Genomic DNA, 24,325 nt, shown 5'->3' on the forward strand with positions numbered 1-24,325 from the left:
TTATTTGAATAAAAATACACATATTTTATACAAACAAACATTTTACAAATTATTCAGTATTGAATTCCATTCATGATATTTTCTTTTAATGTACCTTTCTTATTACTAGGCCTATATCTATTTTCCAGAACATTATGAAATATATTATTAATCTTTTTTACTAATGATATATCTTGTGACATATGTAAATAGAAAATAATGCACAATTCAATACTAATATTGAATTAATTTATTTTTCTTTCTCTTTTGTTAATCCGTAAACAATATATGCTGAGGCTTCAAACAAAAATTTTGAACTAAACATCTTATGAGTGCTTCGACGTATTTCCAAAACTTATTAACCTCTGTACACAACCAAAACAGATGTGATAATCACTCAACTTATTGCACTCACTATCCGTTTTTCTTAAATTCCATTTTTCAAATTTAGAGAGAGTATAGGTAGTACGTTTTATAGGGCCTACATAAAATTGAAATTAAAATGGGTTATGGTATTTTAAAGTTTTAGTGTCCATTGTAAACGACCAAGAATTTCTCTCCAAAATAATTCGGCCCTTGATCTTTCAACATTTTTTGCAACATCTCATAGTAATTTGTTTTACTCTCGAATTACAATAATAAAATGTATTCAAAATTGAATTCTTAAATTTTCTAAACAAAACAAGATTATTTTCTTTTAGTTCTCTCCAGATTTTTGGTATTGACATAATGCACAGTGCATATTCTGAAAACCATTGTCCGTCAAGATTTACCAAATTTTCTTTAAACTCATTGACAGTTGAGTAAGAAAGGTATTCTTAGATGCCAGATAACCAATGAACAAAATACTTGACCGAGTCCAGTTCCTATAAAACATAACAACATCCTGCATGATTGCTGTTCAACCATAACAGTTCTTTGCGAATTTCTGCACTTGAAATTACATTTTTCTTTTCCTTTAAGCAATTTTCTTTTTTTTAATAAAGTATGATATGTATTTCACGATAAACTTTGGATTTTTTTCAATGACATGCAGGATATATTGTGGATCACACTTAAAATTTCTTCAAACAAAACTTCCACCTAATTTGTCAAACCAATAACATCCATTTCCATTTTGATTTAGTGTCATCGAAATATTTGAAAAGCCATTTTAACTTAAAGCTGTTTTACTGAATACCATTCAATTCCACCATTATAATCATTAATGACATTAGCTCTTTTTACTTTGTGAATCTTTCATCCCCAATGAAAGTTCATCATTAATTTGTCTATTTTTTAACCATGTCGTTTGGACAAGATGATTTGAGCAGTGTATAAGATAATATGAATATTTTAAGATAATTACCTTACCTTTAAGATTTCGTTTGCAAAATGTTTTGCAATCTTTCGATATTATTAATTCACCCTTCGACCAATTAAGCTCACAACTCATAGATTCATGATTCATGTCTGGTAAAAAAAAATATACCGAGGACTTTAACATAATTCTCAGCCCATGCATGGAATATCATTTATAATTTATAAAGATTTCTCTTTCCCCACCCAGGGGCGGCGGAAGCCAAAAATTTTAGGGGGGACCACCAAAATCTTTTGACAAGCAAAAAAAAATAAAAAATTCAGGTTTCAACCAAAAATTTTAGGGGGGACGCAAGAAACAAAATTGACAAGCCCCCCCCAAAAAAAAAGGTTATCAACAATAAATTTAGAGGGGGATCGTCCCCCACCTCAAATTTAGGGGGGACACGTCCCCCGCTTCCGCCGCCTATGTCCCCACCCACACGACACGTGTTTTTTTTTCCTTGTTAAAAAAAACACCTGAAACTTTTCCAAAATTTATTTTGCTCAATATAGCCTTATTTCCTGAATAATGATTTTGCATAAAAAGGTGTCATGTCGTCAGCACATACTGACATAACTTTATTTCTGTAATTTTTTCTCCAACACAGATTCCCTTTATGTTTTTATCACTTCTGATTTTGTTGCTGACAAACTCAACAGCTATATATAAAAAGTAAAGCGGGCAACGGACAACCTTGCCTTATCCACATATAGTGATGGGGTAAATGTTTCTGTAAATATCCATTTAAAAGAACGCAATTCGATGTATACAGAATTGAAAGCCATTTTCTGAACATTAGTTTGAAACCACATTTTTTTCTAAACATTCATTTTTTTAAAATTCAAGACTGTCGAATGCTTTGAAGAAATCTTACAAAATAATGTGAGACGACCATCAAACTTTTCAAGTTGTGTATAGTCAATAATAATTCCTGAATTATTTTTGTATTACAATACCCAATTCTATACATTTTATACAGTGCGTATAAAAAGTTTACACTTTGAAAAGTCTTGGGAATTGAAAAATATACCGGCAATATGTGGATAATAAATATTATTTAACATAATTTGGCTTGGGTCTCACCTATCCAATGAAAGCTAAAAGTTTTGACAGAATGTTTCACTTGAGTGAGCACTGTCCATTTTTGTAGTGCTCACAGAAATGTGTTTGCGCAGAAATGCTTATTTTTACGCTGTGTCAAGGGAAAAAGGCGAAATAACATTGACCCTGCTATAACATTTCTCATTTTCATCGCACATTAATTTAGTCTATGAAATAACACGGATACATTTAAACATTTTGTAACAGCTTTGCCACCAAATTTAAATTATGCAGTAGTTCGGAAATTATGGATGTTTGTTTAAGGGGGGACTTACTTTTTTGTTGTTGTGTATAATATGAAATTTGCATTTTACGTGTATTGACGGCATGATAAGGTAAATTTCGTAACATTGGCGGCGGAAGCAAACAAATTTAGGGGGGTCCATCTGAAACTTTGGGATGGACACATGCAGGTAAAAAATTTGACAAGCAAAAAAAAAAGAAAAAAAAAGGTTATCAACCAAAATTATAGGGGGGGACCACAAAATTTTTAGGAGGGGGTCCACCTGAATTTAGGGAGGGACGCAGGAAACAAAATTGACAAGCAAAAAAAAAGTTATCAACCAAAATCTAGGGGGACCACCAAAATTTGTTGACAAGCAAAAAAAAAATTAGGGGGGGGGGGGACCGTCCCCCCACCTCAAATCTAGGGGGGGGGGACAGGACCCCCCGTCCCCCCTCCCCCGCCTATGTTTCGTAACATCAAACCGTCCATTTTGGTAATATTGGAAAGATTCCCATCAAAAGCGGTAGTTTCTTTGGAAATGACAAGAAAAATCGGTAGGCGGTCAAAATGTTTAAAAAGCGGTAGACTACCGCCAAAAGCGGTATAGAATTAACAACTATGTGACCATTGAAACCATCTTCTAGATATCAAAATCATATCTTCCAGGTGGATATGACATGAACTGTATCGATTTTAAGTATCAACAGCAATTTTAATCTCCATTTTAGAAGCCATCTGGAATTTTTGGACCCACCAGACCACTGACTGCCCTTTTAACTTGTTCCAATATACTACTTCACCCTTAAAACCATTAATAGAAACCAAAGTAACAGATGGATAGTGTATTTGTAGCCTAGGGCAGCCATTTTGGGCACCATCTTGGATTTTCCAGGTACCCCGGAGTGCTTATATTCACTCTATAGCCTGTATCAAAAATTATTTTACCTCCTATAAACCATGGAATATAAACCGAAATAAGATTATAGGGTCGATAATGAGTGAGTTGTATCCATTGCAGTGAATGGCGGCCATCTTAAAAATAACCCCTTTACCGGATGGGGATTTTGGTATATTTTTAGTATGTTATTCTGGAGGTCAAATAGTAGTCTCACCTGCATCACGCGATTTCAATTCACAGTAAAAAAAAAAATAGCACGTTTTTTTAGCCTGTCACTCTAAGGACAGGTTGTTTAAACTTTTTAAACAACTTGTTTAAAAAGTTTAAACAGTTGTTTAAAAAGTCTAAACATTTGTTTAAAAAGTTTAAACAGTAGTTGTTAGAGTGACGGGCTTAAACAACGTGCTTAAAATTGTAAACAGAGTTTTTATAGTGTATAGCAGCAGTGCTGACTTTGAAAACTACTATGAAATAATTATTCACAAAAACACCATTCATTTATGATACAATACATACGTTCATTGACAATAAAATGACATTTGACCTTGATCATGCGACCCAAGACTTGTCATTGATACTAGTACTTGATTACCCCTATATCTATAAACTTTGAAAGGTATGACAGCAATTTAATAATTACCTCCAAAATGGTCAAAGTTCAATGACCTTTGACTTTGGTCATGTGACCTGAAACTCGCACGATATCAGTGATACTTGATTATATACTCTTATGCCCGAGTTTTATGAATTATAGATCCATACACTTTCAGAGTTATGATGGTTATTCAACAAAATAATACCCCCAAAATGGCCAAAGTTCATTTACCTTAAATGACCTTTGACCTTGATCATGTGACCTGAAACTCGCACAGGATGTTTAGTGATACTTGATTACTCTTATGTCCAAGTTTCATGAATCAGATCCATAAACTTTCAAAGTTATGATGGTAATTCAACAGACACCCCCAACATGGCCAAAGTTAATTGACATTTGACCTTAGTCATGTGACCTGAACCTCGCACAGGATGTTCAGTGATACTTGATTACTCTTATGTCCAAGTTTCATGAATCAGATCCATAAACTTTCAAAGTTATGATGGTGATTCAACAGATACCCCCAACTTGGCCCTAAATGACCTTTGACCTTGATCATGTGACTTGAAACTCCGGCAGAATGTTTAGTAATACTTGATTAACTTTTTGGTCAAGTTTTATGAACTAGGTCTATATACTTTCTTAGGGTGCGTTTATCCGCCACTTTTTTACCCTATAATCATGATTCCAATCATGATTCAAATCACGATTCTGCAGAATCACGATTGCGTTTAGTCGAAATTGAATATAATCATGATTAGAATCACAAACATGAACTACGAAAAAAAGGGCGTTTGGAAAGACGTTTCTGCAGAATCACGTACGAAAATGTTCGGATAAACGATATCGTGATTTGAATCATGATTATATGACGTCATTGTGTCGAGCTATTTCCGGTTCTTGCCAAGGCGCGCGCCCCACGTTGTCACATCACATGTACGTCGCCGACCTCCAATTAAGTGTCCAACGTTGACCTATACTTCCTGGGTCAAACTGCGCACAGTGATGCGCACTGGATCGGTCCGAATCCGAGGAGAAACAGCGTTGGAACGAAGGTCGTCTAAACCCTGATTCTGTAGTAATTGTGATTCATGTTTGTGATTTGAATCATGATTCCAATCATGATTCAAATCACGATTCTGGCTTGAGGTCGGATAAACGCAGCCTAAGTTATGCTGTCATTTCAAAAATTTAACCTTCGGTTAAGATTTGGTGTTGACGCAGCCGCCACCGCCGTCGCCGTCGGAAAAGCGGCGCCTATAGTCTCACTCTGCTATATGCAGGTGAGACAAAAAACCGTTGAAAAACCATTTGTTGCAATAATTGTTCCGGGGAAGGGTATTTTGGTCGAATAATGATATTGACCGGTATATACACTCTTTGCCTCATTATTTTCCCTTTCACTTTATACATTTCCTCTCCTCTAACTCATGTGCAATCACTTAATTCGTCACTCATAATGGGATATCCCTTACTGTAATTATCAGTGTAGATTTTCACTCCTCTCCTTTAAGAAGGCGTTCGTCTCAAAGATGGGTATGTTCCCATGTTTACACCTCTCGTTCTCAAACCTTGAGCAAGTAAGGGTAATCTGTTCTGTCTATCTTTAAAGTAAATTCTCCACAATCCACACTTTTCGGGAGCAACTGACTTAGAAATGACAAGATAGATGCCCGAGTCCATATCCACGTGAATACCACGGTCACAAATTTACTTTAAACAGTACTTTGAATATTTAAATTATTGATTGATTTATAACATTGTTTCATATGGAAATAAACACTAAAGTGAAAACGCTGTTAATTTTTTTTTACAACGCTGTTATGAACCTTACAAGTGTTGTACAAATGGTTTATACAAGGCTGTTGAAAATCTTACACAACAAAGTTTAATTTTCAATATATATCAATAAATGAAACACGGTTGCTTAAACTGTTTAACAATTATATTGAGTGTTGTATAAACAGCGTTTTTACTGGGTAATAACTTTTGAAGTAGTGATGTAGAGAAATTGCTAGCCGCTCTTTGTGTACAATCTTGAAGATGAGTGGATTGATTATAATGATATTTATTAAGTAAACCGACACCCCCTTTTTAAAAATCGTCCCCAAGCCCCTGCTGCTCCCCCCTCCCCGTCCCGAACAACCGCGGAAAAAATCCCTTGTTTGTGGATGGCAATCGTGGTGACGTGGACACGATCGATGTTATATAGTAACCGGTATATTAGTATAGAAGCAAGACGTGATCAGAGATGAGTTGGAAACGATTTGACCCGCGGTTGAGTTCTAGAGTAAGTACTAATGAATAGGCCTATACCTACAGATTTCATTTGCTTTCATTTTTTTCTCAAGGTTTGCCTTTTTCTTTCTTACAAACGGTGTTTACAAAAGCAGTTGTTTAACACTTTAAACAACAACGTTTAATGTTTGATATTTAATATTCAATAAATAAAGCATGATTAACTAGGAAAAGTTCTTTACAGCGTTGGATTTCAAATTTGTACAGCCTTTTAAAACTTTTTATATACTGTGTACCTTCAACTTTGCAGCCTTGCACTGTTACAAATAATTTAAACTTACTATATGTGAATCGAACAGTAGTTGTTTAAACAGTTTAAACAAGAGTTTACAATCTTGAAAAAACCATGCTTAAATTATTGATAGTTACAGATTTGAATTTAAAGTTTGTTGTTTAAGATATTTTAAACACTTGCTTAAATTTTTTAAACAACTGTAGGATTCACTTAGTAAACAGCGTTGTTTAAATTATTTTTAACAGTGTACATAATTCTGTTTCTGCTTCCTCCTGCATGTCTTCTTTTTTCCATGCAGACTTGCTCTCCTCTATATATTTCGCACTTCTGAACACACAGTCAAAATGTTGTTTAAAGTTTCTATACAATGCTGTTTACTGTTCCTTCATACACTCTAAAAATTAAAGGTTAAATAAACACTTAAAAGGCTGGAGGAGTGACAGTCTTGTCCTTATGTTATATTTAACCTTGCATTAAGCCGAACCCAACAACTTATAAGACAAGTCCACCCCCAAAAAGTTGATTTGAATAAAGAGGGAAAAAAATTCATTACAATCGGATGGAAAATAAGAAAGATTCGCTTAATTTCACAAAACAGTTACATGCACATCCTGGTCGGTATGCAAATGAGGAGACTGATGTCATCATCCACTCACTATTTCTTTTGTATGTTATTATATGGAATATGAAATATTCTAATTTTTTCCTAATTGTCGAATTAAACAACGATTAATCCCTTCCTGAACATATGGAATTAGCATTGTTTAATCCTGTATGGTTCAGTCTTATTGGTCCTTATTGTCAAATCTGTAAAAAATGAAATATTTTATATAATTCAAACAATAAAAAACAAAAGAAATAGTGAGTGAGGGAAATCATCATCTGTCTCATTATTTTGCATGTTACTGAGTAGTGCATAATAATCACTGTTTTGTGAAAAATAAGTGAAACTTTAAAATGTCATAACTTTCTTATTTTACATCCGATTTTGATGAAATTTTCAGCGTTATGCTAGTTTGATTTTTCTCTATTTATTTAAATCAACATATTACTGGGGTGGACTTGACCTTTGAGTGTTGAGACGAACAATTCAAAGTGGTAAATGCAACATCCTAGAAAAAGGTTGTCACTCCGACCTTTTAAATGTTGATATGACATTTTAGAGTGTAGTTATCTAAACGGTTAAAACAAGTGTTTAAGATATGAAACAATATTATTTTTCATATCATATTCTCAATATTATACATGGTTATATAAACTGTGATACAGATACTGTAAGGTTCATAATTATGGTAAGCAGCATTGTAGGAAATTTTAAACAACGTTTATACTGTGCATGTATATATCATAAATTCATAATGTTGTTGAAAATTTCTATAGAAAAAGCTATTTTCCATTTCAGTGCCCGTGTATAAAAATGAGTAAATTTTCATTAATTCTACCATCATTTTCCCCCTTTAATTTATTTTTCAGAGTGTCGTGATATACTTCTTGATAGCTCAACCCATGCTTGTGTGTGTCTATTACAACTACGTATCACCTTCACGAACATGTGTGTCGCATTCTGCAGGATTGAACCGTACCGGCAACAAGCCAACACGTGCCGAATCAGCGAAGCTGCAACAGATTGACAGTGATGAGATCAAACGTAACGAGTCCAAAGCCGGTGCTTCGGATCCTCTTCATGATGCAGGGAAACCGAACCCGAACCCGGGACCGAATTACACGATTTCCTATCAGAAAGCCACACCAGCCAATTACACCGATCTGTTTTGGACGGACAGTGAGGGGAACTGTCGGGGCAGCTCTTGCAAGTGGCCCATGATGCCGGGAGCGACACGAGAACTGGTATCATCGGCTCCAGAGGTAAGCTGTAATCCTGCACCCTTAAGATACTCTCAATGCAGATAAAAGAGCATGTAATTGGACCATTCTATTCTTTATACCTAAACCACGTAATCATGGTGCCAGGTAAAAAAATGGCCGAGGTAAAAATGGCCGAGACAAAATGGCCGATGTGAAAAATGGCAGAGGTAAAGATGGCAGAGGCAAAATGGCAGAGACAAAATGGCAGAGGCAAAATGGCAGAGGCATAATGGCAGAGGCAAAAATGGCAGAGGTAAAAACAGCAGAAACAAAAATGGCAGAGGTAAAAATGGCAAAGGCATTTTTAATGGCATTTTACCTCTGCCATTTTTACACCGATCCTACAGCAGTTGGGTATCCTGTAAAAAAGGGCGCAGATGACAACCCTGACTATACGTCCGTCCCAGTATACCGACATGGGGTATCTGCTTCTCATTTAAGAAAAAGAAGAAATTATTATGGAGGCGCTTTTGCATTTTCCAAAGGGGAATTAAATGATTCCGCCCTACTTTTGGTACATTTTGTGACAATTTTCAGTGAAGAAATGTAAGTTTACAAAATGTCTAGAGGATGATTACCCTATGCCCCTCTCCCTCCCGGTCCCGGTTTGGTTATCCATGTTTGTAGCATTTTCAACACTGGTGGGGGCTTTTGTGCTCCCTGGGTATCTGGTCAGCTGCCCTGATATTTGTTGTAATTTCAAGCTTATTTTTCAAATTTAATCGTCAGGCCTACTATCTAAAAGCTTAACTGAAAAACTTTTTTGTGTCCCACTTCGCGCTGTTTTGCATCGTGTATTGTCTGCATCATGGTTGTTTATATTTTATATTTGAAATAATTATGAACAGCAATGATACAGCATCTCAACTGCGGTGTCCCTCAAGGATCTGTCTTGGGCCCTCTCCTGTTCGTTATATATGTCAAGGATATAATCAAATCTTTTCTTCTCAAGTTTTCCCTTTTCCACAAGATAGCTTTAATGTTGAATATGAAATTTTTCGTAATGATTTTGATATGTTCAAACTGTATTTTCTTTGTTGATAATGTTGAAATAAATGGAAGAAATGAAATGAAATGTGTATGTGGAGTGCATTGGCGCTGTTCTCATTAGCAGGGACAAATAAAAATATTTCATAATAGGTATGTTAGGGAGACGACAGAAAAAACTAACAACTTTTCTAAAGATTTTCTTTAGTTTTTGATAGGCATGAAAAACGATTGTTCAAAAGAAAACATTAAAATGAAAAATAAATCGTATATATACATATACATAATTATATATATTTGAATTTTCTAGTACCTCGCATCATGGGTCATTCATTTAAAAAAGAGCTACAACTAGTGTAATTTTGTCATTATTTTAACCGTGCATGGGAAACTTTGTGACTGGCTGATGAACCGTGTTACCATGGTATAGTTGTCATAATGGCAGAATTAGCATAGTTGTAATTTTATTATGAATCGGGTGGGTGTTTGATAAAGCTCTTTGTAAGTTACGAGAGACTTTACGAACGACTAGTATCCTTTCTTGTGGTAAGTAATATTAATTGATGTTGATTTAGCGCACAAGAAAGGGTCACCAGTCATTAGTATATAGCCACTCATAGCTTAAGAACAGCTTCATTTAACGGTGACACGACACTTACTCCTGCAACAATTGCTCCGGGCTAAAGTTACTCAGTAGGGTTTAATGTTTAGGCCAAAGATTACGTTTAGGGTATAGGTTATAGTGTTAAACCCAGGGTTGAAGTTGGTCGTTCGATTAGTGTGTGGAATTTAGAGCGGAGCAATTATCGCCGGAGCATTTTTTTTGGAACCTATGAAACACAAACCAGACCCCGGCCGGCCGGCCACCTGGTTGAAAGACAGACTTCGCTATATATATATATTTTTTTAATTTCTCTTTTCAGCCCTTTGAAAAGATTCCGCTACACTTCCTGGAAAACTTCAAAAATCCTTGTTGGTTGAGGGGCCAGACGGACCTGAACTGTCTCCCTTACTTCTACGTTCTTGGGATGTACAAATCTGGGACATCGGAAATTTGGGACAAGATTATCGCTCACCCTGATGTTCTATCAAAGGTCCCCAAAGAACCCCACTGGTGGGGACCCAGACGAAATGGCTATACTTTTATTCCGATACACAGGACTGAAAGTAAGTCATTATAATGGAGATGAAGGCATTGGCGGCGGAAGCCCAAAAATTTAGGGGGACCACAAGAATTTTTGACAAGCAAAAAAAAAAAAAAAAAGGGTCATCAATCAGCCAAATTTTTTAAAGGGGGACGACCCAAACATTTTTGACAAGCAAAAAAAAAAAAAAAAAAAGGTTATCAAAATGAAATTTAGGGGGGGGGGGGGACAGGTCCCCCCGTCCCCCCGCTTCCGCCGCCTATGGATGAAGGTGAAGGTGGAGGTGGCTTGGCCGAGTGGACTAAGGCGCCTGACTGTACATGGAAAGTCGAGGTTCTTGGCGATTCCCGGCCGCGGCACCTATATGCCCGCGAGCAGGGCATATACTCGGCAATGCTCTTTTATCCTGCATTCAAATAAATGAAAATGGTGTACGCATTCTTGGTAACAAGGTGTGCACTTGTTTAAAAAAATTACCATATTTCAATTATTTTGATGGATGTGTGTAGCCATGGCGTATGTCTTTCATATAATTATTATCGATATTCTTTGCACAACCTTACAGTCGGGCTGTAGAAAAAGTGAAAAATAAATCATTTATTTGTCTAAATTTATTTTTCCCTTCCTAATGATATCTACATGATTTTTTTACTTGCGATATTAAATCTGTGGTCGTTTGACATTGTTTATTTTCCAAATGTTTGCTACATTTATTATTGTAAGGCCTCCAAGGAACACAGCATACCAATTTCTGATTGATGTCATGGATGGGGCCACCTTACTATATAAAAGAAGACTAGATTACGAAGGAATGAACTAATGAATGAATGAATAAATAAATAGATGAATAAAGTAAAGAAAATAAGTGAACAAATAGATTAAAAAATAAAAACCTAAAACTCGGAAATAATACCACCACTCTCATCTGCATGCACGAGTAATACTTCCTGACGGAAGACTTCGCGGGTAAACCGCCACAAGGTACAAGGTAAAAATGAAAAAAAATAATAATAATAAATAAATTGCAACCCTCTTTCCTAATCATTTTAGTACTTCAAGCCCGCAATCACACTGGCGGGAAGGATGACAGTTCCTTTGAATGGTGCCTTAATTTCTATAAAGCATCAGTTGTACCAGAACTAATCAAGACCAAGATCGCGACCAAAGAACGAACAGATTACTATCCTAAAGTTTTCGGTGAGTATATAGTCCATTTTCTTTTCTTGTAACAGTTCAAGTTTTTATTCCGAATACTAGTTAATTATTATGCAGTACAGAGCGTTGCACGCGCGAAGTCGGGGAAAAATTAAGTCATTGGCAAGGCTACGACGTTATTGGTCGTGACGTGATCACTTACGATTACCCTACGATTTTCCCTACGATGATCATGGACCAAAATGAAAACGTGGCATTTATGAAACCTTCCACTTTAAGTATTTTTGTATTCCAGGCCTACACTGAATACGGATGTTAAATTCTGAAATATTTTGGAAATGTTTTCTGTTCGATTTTTTAAAATAGTTTTTCATGCTCTATAATGTAAAAACAATTAAACTAATGCACATTTTCCCAAAATTGCGGTGAAAACTCCCCAAAACTTGATTATTAGGGCAGCTTTAAAGTGCCATCAACTTGTAGAGATGGTAGTCTACTGTGCAAACCCTTCACTCGAGTAAAGGGTCTGAATTGCAGCCCACTCATGCCTTGTGTACTAAAGGCCCTTGAAACGGCAAGTTTTGTATGTGCTAGTCTTTGCGTGGAGACACACTTGTTGATCAAAGTTTCAATCACGGTCTGTGCCTGCAGACTATAGAGATGGTAAGATAACTTATCTCGCCAAGTTGACATACATTGCGAGATAAGTTATCTCGCCGAGTTGACATTATGAAACGTTTTAAGTCAACAGAGCGAAATTTTATATCGTCAAGTTGACATATAAAGCGAAAGAAAAACATTCAAATTTTATTTTAAGAATTTAACATTCGTTTTTAGTGTATATAGGTTTGGAATACAAAAATACTTATGATTGAAGGCTTCGTAATTATGCTCGGTTTTCACGTGTTCTCCGATCATCGCACGATGATCGTAGTGCGATCGTAGTGTGATCGTAGGGTGATCATATCATGTGGAGGTGCCGTGGCCGAGTGGTCTAAGGCGCCTGACTATACATGGAAAGTCCGGGGTTCGATCCCCGGCCGCGGCACCTATGCCCGTGAGCAAGGCATTTAATCTACAATGCTCTTTTATCCTGCTTTCAAATAAATGGAAATGATATATGCATTATTGGTAACTAGGTGTGCACTTGTAAAAAAAAAAAAAAAAAAAAAAAAAAATATATATATATATATATATATATATATATATATATATATCGTGGTCAATCACACCGTGCCCTTGGCCTAGTTTACTCTAGGATAAATATTATAGTATTTTTGAATGAAAATAGTATAAATTAGAAAAGCAAAGCACAGAAAATGTCATAAAAACAGATAAAAATTTATTTAAGTACATGAATTTGATAGTTTGTGATTTCAATCATTTCATTATCATGATTACCCCTTTCATAAACCCAATTATGCGGCTAATAGCAGCATAATTTGGTCGTAAAATCGGAGGAGGACCAGAGTTATATATCCGCATTATTTTGATGCTGCAATTATCCGCATAATAGCGGCATCGGGACCAGATTTTGACTTTATGAACGCATTTCAAAAGTAATGCGGATAATTGCCATGGTGCGGTCACAAGGTCACCCTTTTCCAACACAACCGCATCGGAGGGGGTGTGTGTGGTTGCCATGAATATTATCCGCCTTTTTTAGGACGGGCGCTCGTAAAAATAGTGCGGATTATTTTCGGAGTTTGTGAACGCAATTTTTATTGAATTATCCGCATTACTCTTAGGCGGCTAATTGGAGGATGGGTTTATGAAAGGGGTATGATATGACAACTTAATTTTTTTAATTCTTTCATGAATCATACTATATGTGAATTAAAATATTTATCTTTTAACAAAGCGTTGATAATCAAAATCAGTAGTTAATGATATATAGTTTTACATAAATGGAGCGATATTATCTGAAAAATTCAATTAAAATAAAAAGATGGCAATTTGACATCACTTTGGTGGTACGCAATTTCGGTATTTAACCCAAATTCATCCGAATTTGATGACATTTTCAGTGCTTTGTTTTTTCATGTTGGTCCATCAATCATAATTCACGGAGTACAGGTTACCACTCTTTTGTGTTAATCATGATATATTTACTTTAGAGTATAATGTCAAGCACCTCTTCTCTTGGATGACGATGTTTGTCTTATCTACCAGAGACGGGTCGACTCTTGAAATGTAATGCAACCTTGGTCATAAAATGCTTTAAGAGAGAGGAGAAAAAAGTAGACAGAATGGTGAAAGTTTGAAAGAAATCGGACAAGCAATAATTGAATAAGAAAAAAAGTTTTGGCCGTTTTAAAGTTGAGATCCCAAAGACTATGTAAACTTAGAATTGTCAACTGATTAGTAGATTATGGCAAGTGGTAGAGGCAATTTTCCCCATAGGCCATGGCTGATTATAAGGGATGTGTGGTTTTCCCTTTAGAACATATTCTCCTGGGGCATTAATCAAAATAAAACACAGATATTGTTGTATGTCCTCATGAAAGAAATATATAATTTGAAGTAAAACATTTGAAAAAAAAGATATCTTAACTATTTTATGTATTGAAGTAAATAGAAGAGTAGCCCTTGTCGACCACTATGACCAGTGGCGTACCTTGGGTCTCGGCATTGGGGGGACCAGCAAAAATTTGTAGTCACTTACTAGTGTGTGCGCGAAGCGCGCTCAATATCTCACTAAACAAACAATGGGAGCGCGAAGTGCGAGTTGAAATTTGTGTATATATTCACCCCTGGCCGAAAGGGACAATTTAAGAACTATTTTTTAATAATTCATGAAAATCACACGTATCTCACCATAATCAACTAATGCAAGCGCCTATAGCGAGAGCTTTTTTTAATTTTTTTAATTTTTTTATAGAATTAAAACTTAAAATATGGAGCAATTTTTGTAATCATGAATGTAATACGTATCTCACTAATCAAATATTGCAAGCGCGAAGCGCTGCTTAAATTTTTGATATTACGACCTGAAGAGGGGGAATCTAAGGATTGTTTCTAGGAATTTATCAAGACCATACAAATGTCACTAACAAAACGATCCGAGCGCGCGAAAATTTGTGACAATTAGACCTGAAGAGGGGCAATCTAAGAATAATTGTTTGTACAAATTCATTGAGACCATAGGCCTACATACATTTATTTCACTTATCAAATGATGTGAGCGCGAAGCGCGATATCTTTTATTATTACAACTAAAAATATGGAGCACTTTTTGTAATCATGAATGTGATATGTATCGCACTAATCAAATATTGCGAGCGCGAAGTGCGGCTTCATACTACGACCTGAAGAATGGCAATCTAATAAGACCGTACAAATGTCACTAACCAAATGATGTGAGCGTGAATCGCGATATTTCACACAGGAAAAGAGGGACAGTAAAAGGACTGTTTTTAGAAATTCATACATATTTCACCAATCCACTAATGTGAACTTGAAGCGCTGAGTGAAAAATGTTGTTTTTTATTCAGAACTTAAAAGGTGGCAATCGCTTCAAGTAGTCGTGAAAAAGAAGGGCGTGTCACTAAATACTTTAAGAAAAGCTCGAAGTACGAGGAAAAACATTTGGGGTATATTGATTGAGGACGGCATGATATAGTGCCATTGAATCCTCTTGAACAGGATTATTTATCTCATTAAAAAAAAACGCGAGCACCAGGAGTGATGAACACATAGTCCCTAAAAAAATATGTTTCATAAAATTATGAAAAAATATCTCTTATAATTTATTCCCCCCACTACGTTTCTCTTTCTTTCTCCCTTTTTTTCTCGTTTTGCCCCGTTGTTGTTGTTTTTGTCAGCCGGGGAGGGGGGGGGGGGGGACATGCCCCCGTAGTTACGCCACTCACTATGACATCACCAATGCGGCCAATTTGAAGTCTTCATAGGTATATTACCAGTTTTTTTATACAACTAAAAAGCCCTCTCATTTTCTTATCGTTGTCCCATATTGTTCAAACTTCTTGTCTGATTTTTATTTTTCTTTTTTCATATAAAGATATCTTTTGTTGAATTTGGTTTGGATTCCCCTAAAAAAAAAAATCCCTTTTTCAGGTGAAGCTTCGGTATCCACTGCCTACTCAATTGGAAGAGGATGGATAGAGACTTTCCCGTATGCAGCCGAGCCACCATACACCAACGCTGATCTTATGCATGCTCTGCAACCCAACGCGAAGTTTATACTAATGATACGCAATCCAACTAAACGGTAACGTTTTTGTAACTCGCCCATTTTAGAAGTGCATATTATATTTAAATTTCTTAAGCCCAGCGCACACTATGGATCCGATGTGACGCGATTTTTTGACAAATCGCATTTTGCATTAAATGTGAAAGTTCTCAGAAGTACGATTATTTCACTTTAAGTTCTGCATAATGTTAGGAATGATAAAACCATAATTTTGCTTTGCTGCAAGCTCTTTGGTCGGAGTAAAGTCCAAATCGGCCTCAAGTCGCAGCCGTTGATGGCGTCATTACGATTTGCATTTGAATTTGCTTTTATTCCTACACACTTGAAATATTGGGCAACATACTGTCCACTGTGTTGGGTAATGCATGTTGGTAAAACATATATACGCTGGGCAATTATTATCAAACCGAGCAAATTTATTACCCAATTATTCATTTTTATTACCCAACTTGGACAGATTTTAACCAATAGTTGTGTGGACAGTATTTTGCACATGGTTGGTTAAAAGTTGGGCATTTTTGCGCAACTATTTTAAGAGTGTACAGGGAGGCTCGAACTAGACTGAATTTCGATATCAGTTGTCCTATATAACACTTATTCTGAACTCTGATCGCTACGATTTTATTGTTTGGAATGTCCATATCAAATTTTCGTACAATTTCTTTGAAATTTGGATCGCATGATGTGCGCCGGGCTTTAAGGCCCCCTCACACCTATTAACCGAATTGCCTGAAATTATGCCTTGCGATGGCTGGCGAAAGGCATTTAAAAAAAAATCGTTTTCAATGGTAACTGATAATAAAATCATATTCACCTTCGTGTTTAGGTTCGTACACCTTCTGAACTAACAGCTAAGATTATTCAAATTCGCGCGGAAATTTTGAACATGTTTGAAATTTCCCGACGATTTGAAAAATCGTTTGCATCTGTTTGAATTCACATCTCTTATTTAGTCTGCGGTAATCGTTGGTTTATCTTTCGTGTGTTATTGTCGCGCATAGTCCCTCATCGCGCTTTTGCCAAAGTGGACCGATCTTGAAAGAACCATTAACGAAGCAACACAATTACACAAACGTACAAGAACGCCCGATCTATTCCCTCGTCTTCGTTTCTCATCGCACGCCATATCAAACCATTGCTCACAGTTCGTTCATCTTATTGAGTTATATCAACCCTTCGCTCGCCTTCGGCATTCCGGACCTTTCGTTTGAGGACGCGCACGCTTATTTACGACGTTAGTTGATTTTGGAAGAGACTTTTTGGGCCCGTCATCATGGTCGTCTTGCAATGCAAATTGTGTGACATGAGATTTTTTTTTCGTTTCGCATCTGCGACGGAAACATTCAATATGCGTTTCGTGTGCAAAATTTTGGTTGCTACTATGGTAACAGCGATATATCTCATTGAGGACGACTTTCCAAAGCCACATTTGACTCCTCCTAGAGCTCGAGAGGCCGCCCGGGGGGGCCCACTTCCATTGATTAGTGGATCCCAGGAGCGACCACGCGTAAAAGGGGACAGAGTGGGCAGGTACGTTACGTATAGGCCTATGTAACGTTATAAGGGTGTCAAAACGATGTTTAAAATGCTGACAAAAAAGGGATATCCAATACTTGTAGGGTTTCACAAGCCAAATTCTTGTTAAGAGATGCATTTTCATAATCTGGAAAAGAATTACTTCCCAGCTTGTTTAGGGTATTTTTCGAAACCCCATGGTCGTGCCTGGTATCCACTCATTAATGGAAGTGGTCCCCCCGGAATTTGAATCTAATCCCCATTTCTGGGGGAAGTAAAACATAATGCCCATTACATCGTGTGCGAGAGGCATATCGTTTGTGTAGAAGGAATAAACAAAAGAAACAAAAGAAACAAAAAGAAACGAGTTCAAATGTATTACATAATGGTGTGCACATATCAACTCACGCGAAATGTTCGGCTGGAGAGGTTGATCTGACCCATGAAATCAATTGCCAGTGATACACCAATAATCCACATTAAATGTAATATCGATTCGATGGACTGTAATGATCTATATCTAAGCCTTCATTCAGTAAGTTTTTCCTCACTCAATATGTACTCGATTTGTTTGAAAAACCACTTTCTTATCCATGTCATAATCTATTTTAGGTCTTCATTTCGAATATCTCAAACCATCAGTCGTAATATACATGCTATGTATGGTGCGAGTGTCGCAGAAAAGGATTTTGCACACGAAAAGCAGATCTGTAGGGCCTGTAACCCCCCTGTAACACAAAGTTTAGCATTGATTGTAGAGCAGTTTTCTACGTTTGATTCTATATTGACTATAATGCACATTCAATCTTAAAAATCAAGTGTATGATTAAGCGTTAACTTTTGTGTTAGGGGACCCTAATATTAGCGTCCGTGAGGATTGCGAAAGGTCCCAATTTACTCAAAGAGGGGAAGCGAAAAATCGATATTCTTCGCATGTCATATTTATCCGTCGCTTACCGTTCGTTGTTATAGGGGAATGAAACCTTTGGAACAAGTAGACTTGTGTCGAAACAGAAAAATCAAAGAATAAGAACAAAGCAAGTCAGAGAAAAATCAGACAAATAATGAGAAAGTTATGAGCATTTGAATATTGCAATCACTAATGCTTTGGAGATCCTCCTATTGGCAATGCAACAAGGATGTGTGATGTCACCACTGATCTCTCCCCTATTAGTGGAGAGATCAGTGGATGTCCCATGTGAACAACTTTACCTTTGATGGACTAAAAAAATACCCTCAAAATGTTTCTTTTTGCTTTTTCTTATGGTAATACAAACTCTTTATCCATGATGTATTCTTTAAAAATCTGTATTACATGCCCTCCTATAGAAAGAACACATGATCTACTGATATATGTGATAAAAGAGGTAATCTATTAAGTGAAATAATACTAGAGTAATGGGAGAGTTGTTCACAAGTGACATCACACATCTTTGTCGCATTGCCAATTTGAGAATCTCCATTGCATTAGTGATCGCAATATTCAAATGTTCATAACTTTCTCATTATTTGTCCGATTTTTCTCAAACTTTTGTTGATCTGTTTCTTTGATTTTTCTGTTTTCACACAAGCTATCTTGTTCCAAAGGTTTCATTCTGCTTTAAACTTTGACAATATATAGTTACTGATCGCATGATTTGACGGAAATTTTATTGAATTCGTTGAATTCGCGTGCATTTACTCGTCACCCTTCATCCGCCTACATTCGGTCAGGTGTGAGGGGTCTTATAAAGGGCATACGAACCTGTAGTCTTGAAACAATCTCAAGTCCTCAATTTCTTGTATCTGGTCATGTTCATTACCCACATGCAATGCAACATATATTATGAATTATAATGGTAATAATATCATAATAATAATGATGATGATAATAATAATTATTATTATAATTAGTAGTAGTAGCATTCGAGTAGTATAGTAGTAGTAGTAGTAGTAGAAGTAGTAGTAGTAGAAGTAGTAGTAGTAGTAGTAGTAGTAGTAGTAGTAGTAGTAGTAGTAGTAGTAGTAGTAGTAGTAGTAATAGTAGTAGTAGTAATAGTAGTAGTAGTAGTAGTAGTAGTAGTAGTAGTAATCATTTATATTACTGTTGTGATCATCATTATCGTCAGCATCGCCACCATTATAAATTTTTTTTTTTTTTTGCACTCTTTCCTTTTTTCGTCTTGTATCCTTTGTTTTCTTTCTATCTACCCTTTCCCGCCCTCGTGCGTCCTCTCACTTAAACCTATCAATATTTCAGGGCTGACTCGTTTTATTGGTACTTACATAACCCCGGCAGCGCTGACCAATGGCACGAAAGAGTCGTTTTCTATACCAAATGTTTCCAAAAATGTATTCAGGATCACAATCTACGGTTCTGCGCATATGCTGCTGATTGTGTAAGTGAACCATCTTTTGTATGCAGTTTGTACCATATCTTTGATTTCAAAATCTTTGTTACCCCCTCTTACAACTCATTTATTTCTGGTTAATTATTCTTTTAAACTTAGTGTACTACACTGTAAAAAAAACTGTGATTTTACAGAAAAAAAGATTTTGCAGAAAGCAATAACAGAATCATTCTGTAAATTCATAAAACAGGAATTTTTCTGCAATTCAACAGAACAGGACTGTTTAAAAATGGGAAAAGGATGTTTTATTTAAGGAAATTTGTAAGGTTCCATACACCAAATACCAATTTCCTGTAAGATTACGCAATCTGGTAAGATTACAGGTGTTCTCGAGACTCTGCTGCAGGAACTTCTTTTATTTTAAGGATAAATTTTCTAACAGTGTACCCTCCCCAAATATTTTACAGCCTGTTAACTCTCCTCTCTAGGATTAAATTAGGATCATGGTCGTATGCAGAAAATATTTCCTGGGGAGGGGGGCAAGAAGCCCAATTTTTTGTGAGGTAGCGAAGCGACTGAGCTTGTCATGGGGGCAATTTTGCATTAAAAAAGGTGAAATTTAAGGATTTCGTGCACACTTTGGTGCATTTGGGAAAAATTTTATGCAAAAATGTAAGTATTAAATATCCTTGAAGGGGGGGGGGGGCATGTTTGAAGTTTATTAAATAATTCTTAAGTCAAATTTTTCATTTTATTATTTATGAACCGGCCCGTTTTAATGCGTTGTTTGGAATTTCGCTCATTCGTCTGTCGATCATGAATTTGTAATGCAAATATTCTTCTTTTTTTACTGATGTGTGAAATAAACAAAAAATGTGTTAAGATTTGGAGAAATATTCAATAATGTGCCAATTTTTAAGATGAAAAGGAGGCTTTCGATTTGTCAATTTGACTTTTAGCTCTTTGATCTTATTTTTTGAAGGTAAAATAATAAAATAGAAAAAACCCGCCAAGAGATTGAAAGTCGTTCAATTTCCTTTGATGTTTTAGCCGACAGACGTAAAACATGTATACTTTATATTTCGCGTTTTCCGGATTTCATCACCGATCTTTATTGTTAATATTTGCATTCTTCTTTGTTTCTCGGCTAGCCATATGACTTCATCCCAAATCTGCAAGTCGGTGCGTACCATGTGTACATCCGTGATTGGATGAAAGTAGTCCCACGTGACAATTTTAAAGTGATACGATTGGAGGATTGGCAAGCCGACCCTGTCACGACATACAGGGATCTTATCGACTTCCTTGATTTGCGTGAGTATACATACTCGATTGGTTGGTCTGATCAGGGGCGGGTCCAGGATTTTTGAAAGGGAGGGGGGGGGGGGCGACCCATTTTTCAAGGAAAATTTGACAAGCAAAAAAAAAAGGTCCACACATGTGTAGGAATGACATATTCCCAATAAAAATATTTGTTTTGACTCTCAAAGGGGGGGGGGCACTCGTGTGTGGACGGCATATTTAAATTGGAAATATTTACGATTCTCAAAGGGGAGGGGGGGGGGGGTACGGGCCGGATGTGCCCCCCGGATCCGCCACTGGGTCTGATAGCTAATAATACAGAGTTTTTGCAATCACAACGGGGAAGGATTCAAGAACACAGTTAATGTATTTAAAATGTCCGTCAAATTTGATGACAATGAACAACTGGGAGGTCTTTGTCGACAAATGGTGATCCGGATCAGCAGCTTTGTCCATAAGTTTTGGAGCTGACGAAATATTGCAAAAAAATGTTGTTTGTCCGGAGTCCAGGACGAAACTACTGTTTTGATTCACCCCAATTTTCGACAAAGACTTCTTGGTTGTGTTTTGACATAAAGGGCATTTGACAATATTTACTTTGTACATTCTTGAATGCGTCGTACGTCGTGGAACGGAATCTCTAATGGTAATACTAAGCCTTTCGTTATAGATCCATCTATCGACCATTCCGAGGCGCACTATCATTATAGCCCGGTACTAGCTCGAAAATGTCGTTTCCAGGGCTTGCATTCGAGGAATAATCCCGTTGGGTACCCATTTATCTCACCTGGGTTGAGTGCAGCACATTGTGGGTAAATTCCTTGCCAAAGGAAAACAACACCACGGTTTTGAGGCTGAATTTATAAGTATTGGCTGTCACGTTTTCAAGGGGCTGTCACGTTTTCAGGCTTTGCTTTTGTGACGACCCTTGTAACCATCCTATTTATTGTGTAACAGAAAATACCGCTTATAATTGTCAATTATTTTGTGTATGATAACTTTTGATGATTTATATACAAAAGTATATGTTATCTTGATGTCAAATTTTAGATATGTATTTTCTTGTCCAGATTTTTTGTGATGAAAAATGTTGCACAAACCAATAAATAAAATGAGAATGAAAAAAAAAGGTCTCCAGACCATGAACCGCGAGGTCCGGGGTTCGAATCTCACAGCAGCACTTGCATCTTTTGACAAGGCGTTTATTTGCCACTATCAATCCAAGTGAAGTGTATGGGTACCCGGTAGGAAGAAATTCATGGAATCATACTGTAGGGAATTCTGTGAAAACTCATTTTGTTTAATGAAATTATCATTAGAACAAGCATTATAGAGAGAGAACTTTGTCATATCCTTCCGGGGAGTTGTCAACCGGGGAAGTTGTCCTCCTAGGGTCTTGTCTTCCGGGGAGTTGTCCTCGGGGGTCTGGTCCTCCGGGGGGAGTTGTCCACCTGGGAGTTTGACCTCCAGAGGTGTTGTCCTCCGGGCGTCTTGTCTTCTGAGAGTTGTCCTTTGGGGAAGTTTTCATCGGGGGAGTTGTCCTCCGGTGTACCCATCCTCCTGGAGTTGTCCTGAGGGGAGCTGTCCTCCTCCAGGGGGCCCGTCCTGCAGGGGAGTTGCCCTCCGTGGGAGGTGTCCTATTACAGGGGACTTGTCAGGTAGGAGTTATCGGGGGGGGGGGGGGTCCTGATAGGGTAATGGAATAGCTAAATATCTATGCATGTATCAATCTCATTTTGCCATATCTCTGCATGTATACTCTCTGTCAAAGAAATCGTATCCCTGCAAGTACGCTCTTTGTATGTAAACTTACACCCTTCCCTTTGCGTGCACCTCCACCCCCCCCCCCTCACAGGGAAACTGAGCGTTGAAGAGGAGAATACCATACTACAAAGGAGCCCCCGGAACCAGAACAAAAGGCAACACGAACAGACAAAACCAGAGACGCTGAAACTTCTGAATGACTTTTACAGACCATATAATGTCGAACTTGGCAAACTCATGGGCGATGAGAAGTACAATTATCCTGATTACAACGGCTAAACTGAAAAAAACTCTGGTGTTGATTTAACACCAGCCCGGAATCTATATATGTCCACACCAGAGATGTGTTAAACAACACCAGTTTCCTTTTGGTCTAACACCAGATAGGTGTTTATACAAAACCAATAAGTATTAGATTTAGATTTAGATTTTAGATTTAGATTTTATTTCCGTTCAACAATTTTTTTCAAAATATAATCAAAGTAACAATACATATTCAATATAATCGATAATACAGACAAATCAATGAAATTTCGTAACAAATGTTGAATATAAATTAAACAAATCTACAATTTGTTTCAGTAATATTATCAATGAAAAGAAACAAGAAATGAACGGAGGGACTTGCCAAGAAAAGCAAAAGCTTGTAGAGAAGGCAAGCCCCTAAACTTAGTTTCAATACTAATTATAAACAAACTATATATACAACTCTATACAAAAATCGAGACGGACACAGAAGACAGACTTAAAACAAGTAATCCACAAATATCAAAATAAAACGAATAAGCGACAACAAAAATAAGAGAAAGTAATTCAAATAATAATAATTACAGTGGTAACACAAAAAAAAAAGTACTTACAAAATCATAATAGGGAGGGAAAAGTGGCAAAGGAAAGAAAGAGGGAGATAAGGGAGGTGCAAATAAAAAGTGCAAATGAAAGGAGGAACATGGCAGGTGCACAGGTCGTAATGTATTGTATCATGTTGTAGTGTTGTTGTTTTTTTTTATAAGTAAAGTTTGACAAATTTATTGGCAGTTAAAGGTTAAGTTATTATGTAGTTTTAGTTTAGGTTATGTGTTAGCTTGACTTGTTGGTGTGGAGTATTGACAAATGAGCATCTTTTTAAGTTTGCGTTTAAAAATATTAAGGTTTGTAGATTCTTTAAAGTCGTTGGGCAGGGAATTCCAATACACAGGTCCAAAAAAGATAAAAGAGTTTTTCGCTAATATAGTACGGGTAGGGGGTAGGTGATAACAATTACGTTGTCTCGTTGGGTAATCGTGTATAGAGGAGTTTTTACAGAACATATTTGAAAAAATTGTTGGGAGATCATCTTTGTTTAGTTTATACATAAATTGGGCGAGTTGGAAA

The 24,325-nt window shown here is 36.7% G+C and overlaps 1 protein-coding gene across 1 annotated transcript; it reads left to right on the plus strand.

Annotated features, from left to right (window-relative positions):
• Nucleotides 1–6,347: 6,347 nt before the first annotated feature.
• Nucleotides 6,348–23,839, plus strand: LOC129280918 (carbohydrate sulfotransferase 15-like). Its single transcript, XM_054916906.2, has 8 exons — nt 6,348–6,431; nt 8,148–8,540; nt 10,451–10,694; nt 11,723–11,869; nt 15,905–16,058; nt 19,795–19,933; nt 21,037–21,199; nt 23,043–23,839. The coding sequence occupies exons 1-8, from the start codon at nt 6,393–6,395 to the stop codon at nt 23,228–23,230; spliced, it is 1,467 nt and encodes a 488-aa protein (XP_054772881.2). The 5' UTR covers nt 6,348–6,392; the 3' UTR covers nt 23,231–23,839.
• The last annotated feature ends 486 nt before the right edge of the window (nt 23,840–24,325 follow it).

Source organism: Lytechinus pictus, chromosome 17 (assembly GCF_037042905.1).
Source record: "Lytechinus pictus isolate F3 Inbred chromosome 17, Lp3.0, whole genome shotgun sequence".
Taxonomy (NCBI): domain Eukaryota; kingdom Metazoa; phylum Echinodermata; class Echinoidea; order Temnopleuroida; family Toxopneustidae; genus Lytechinus; species Lytechinus pictus.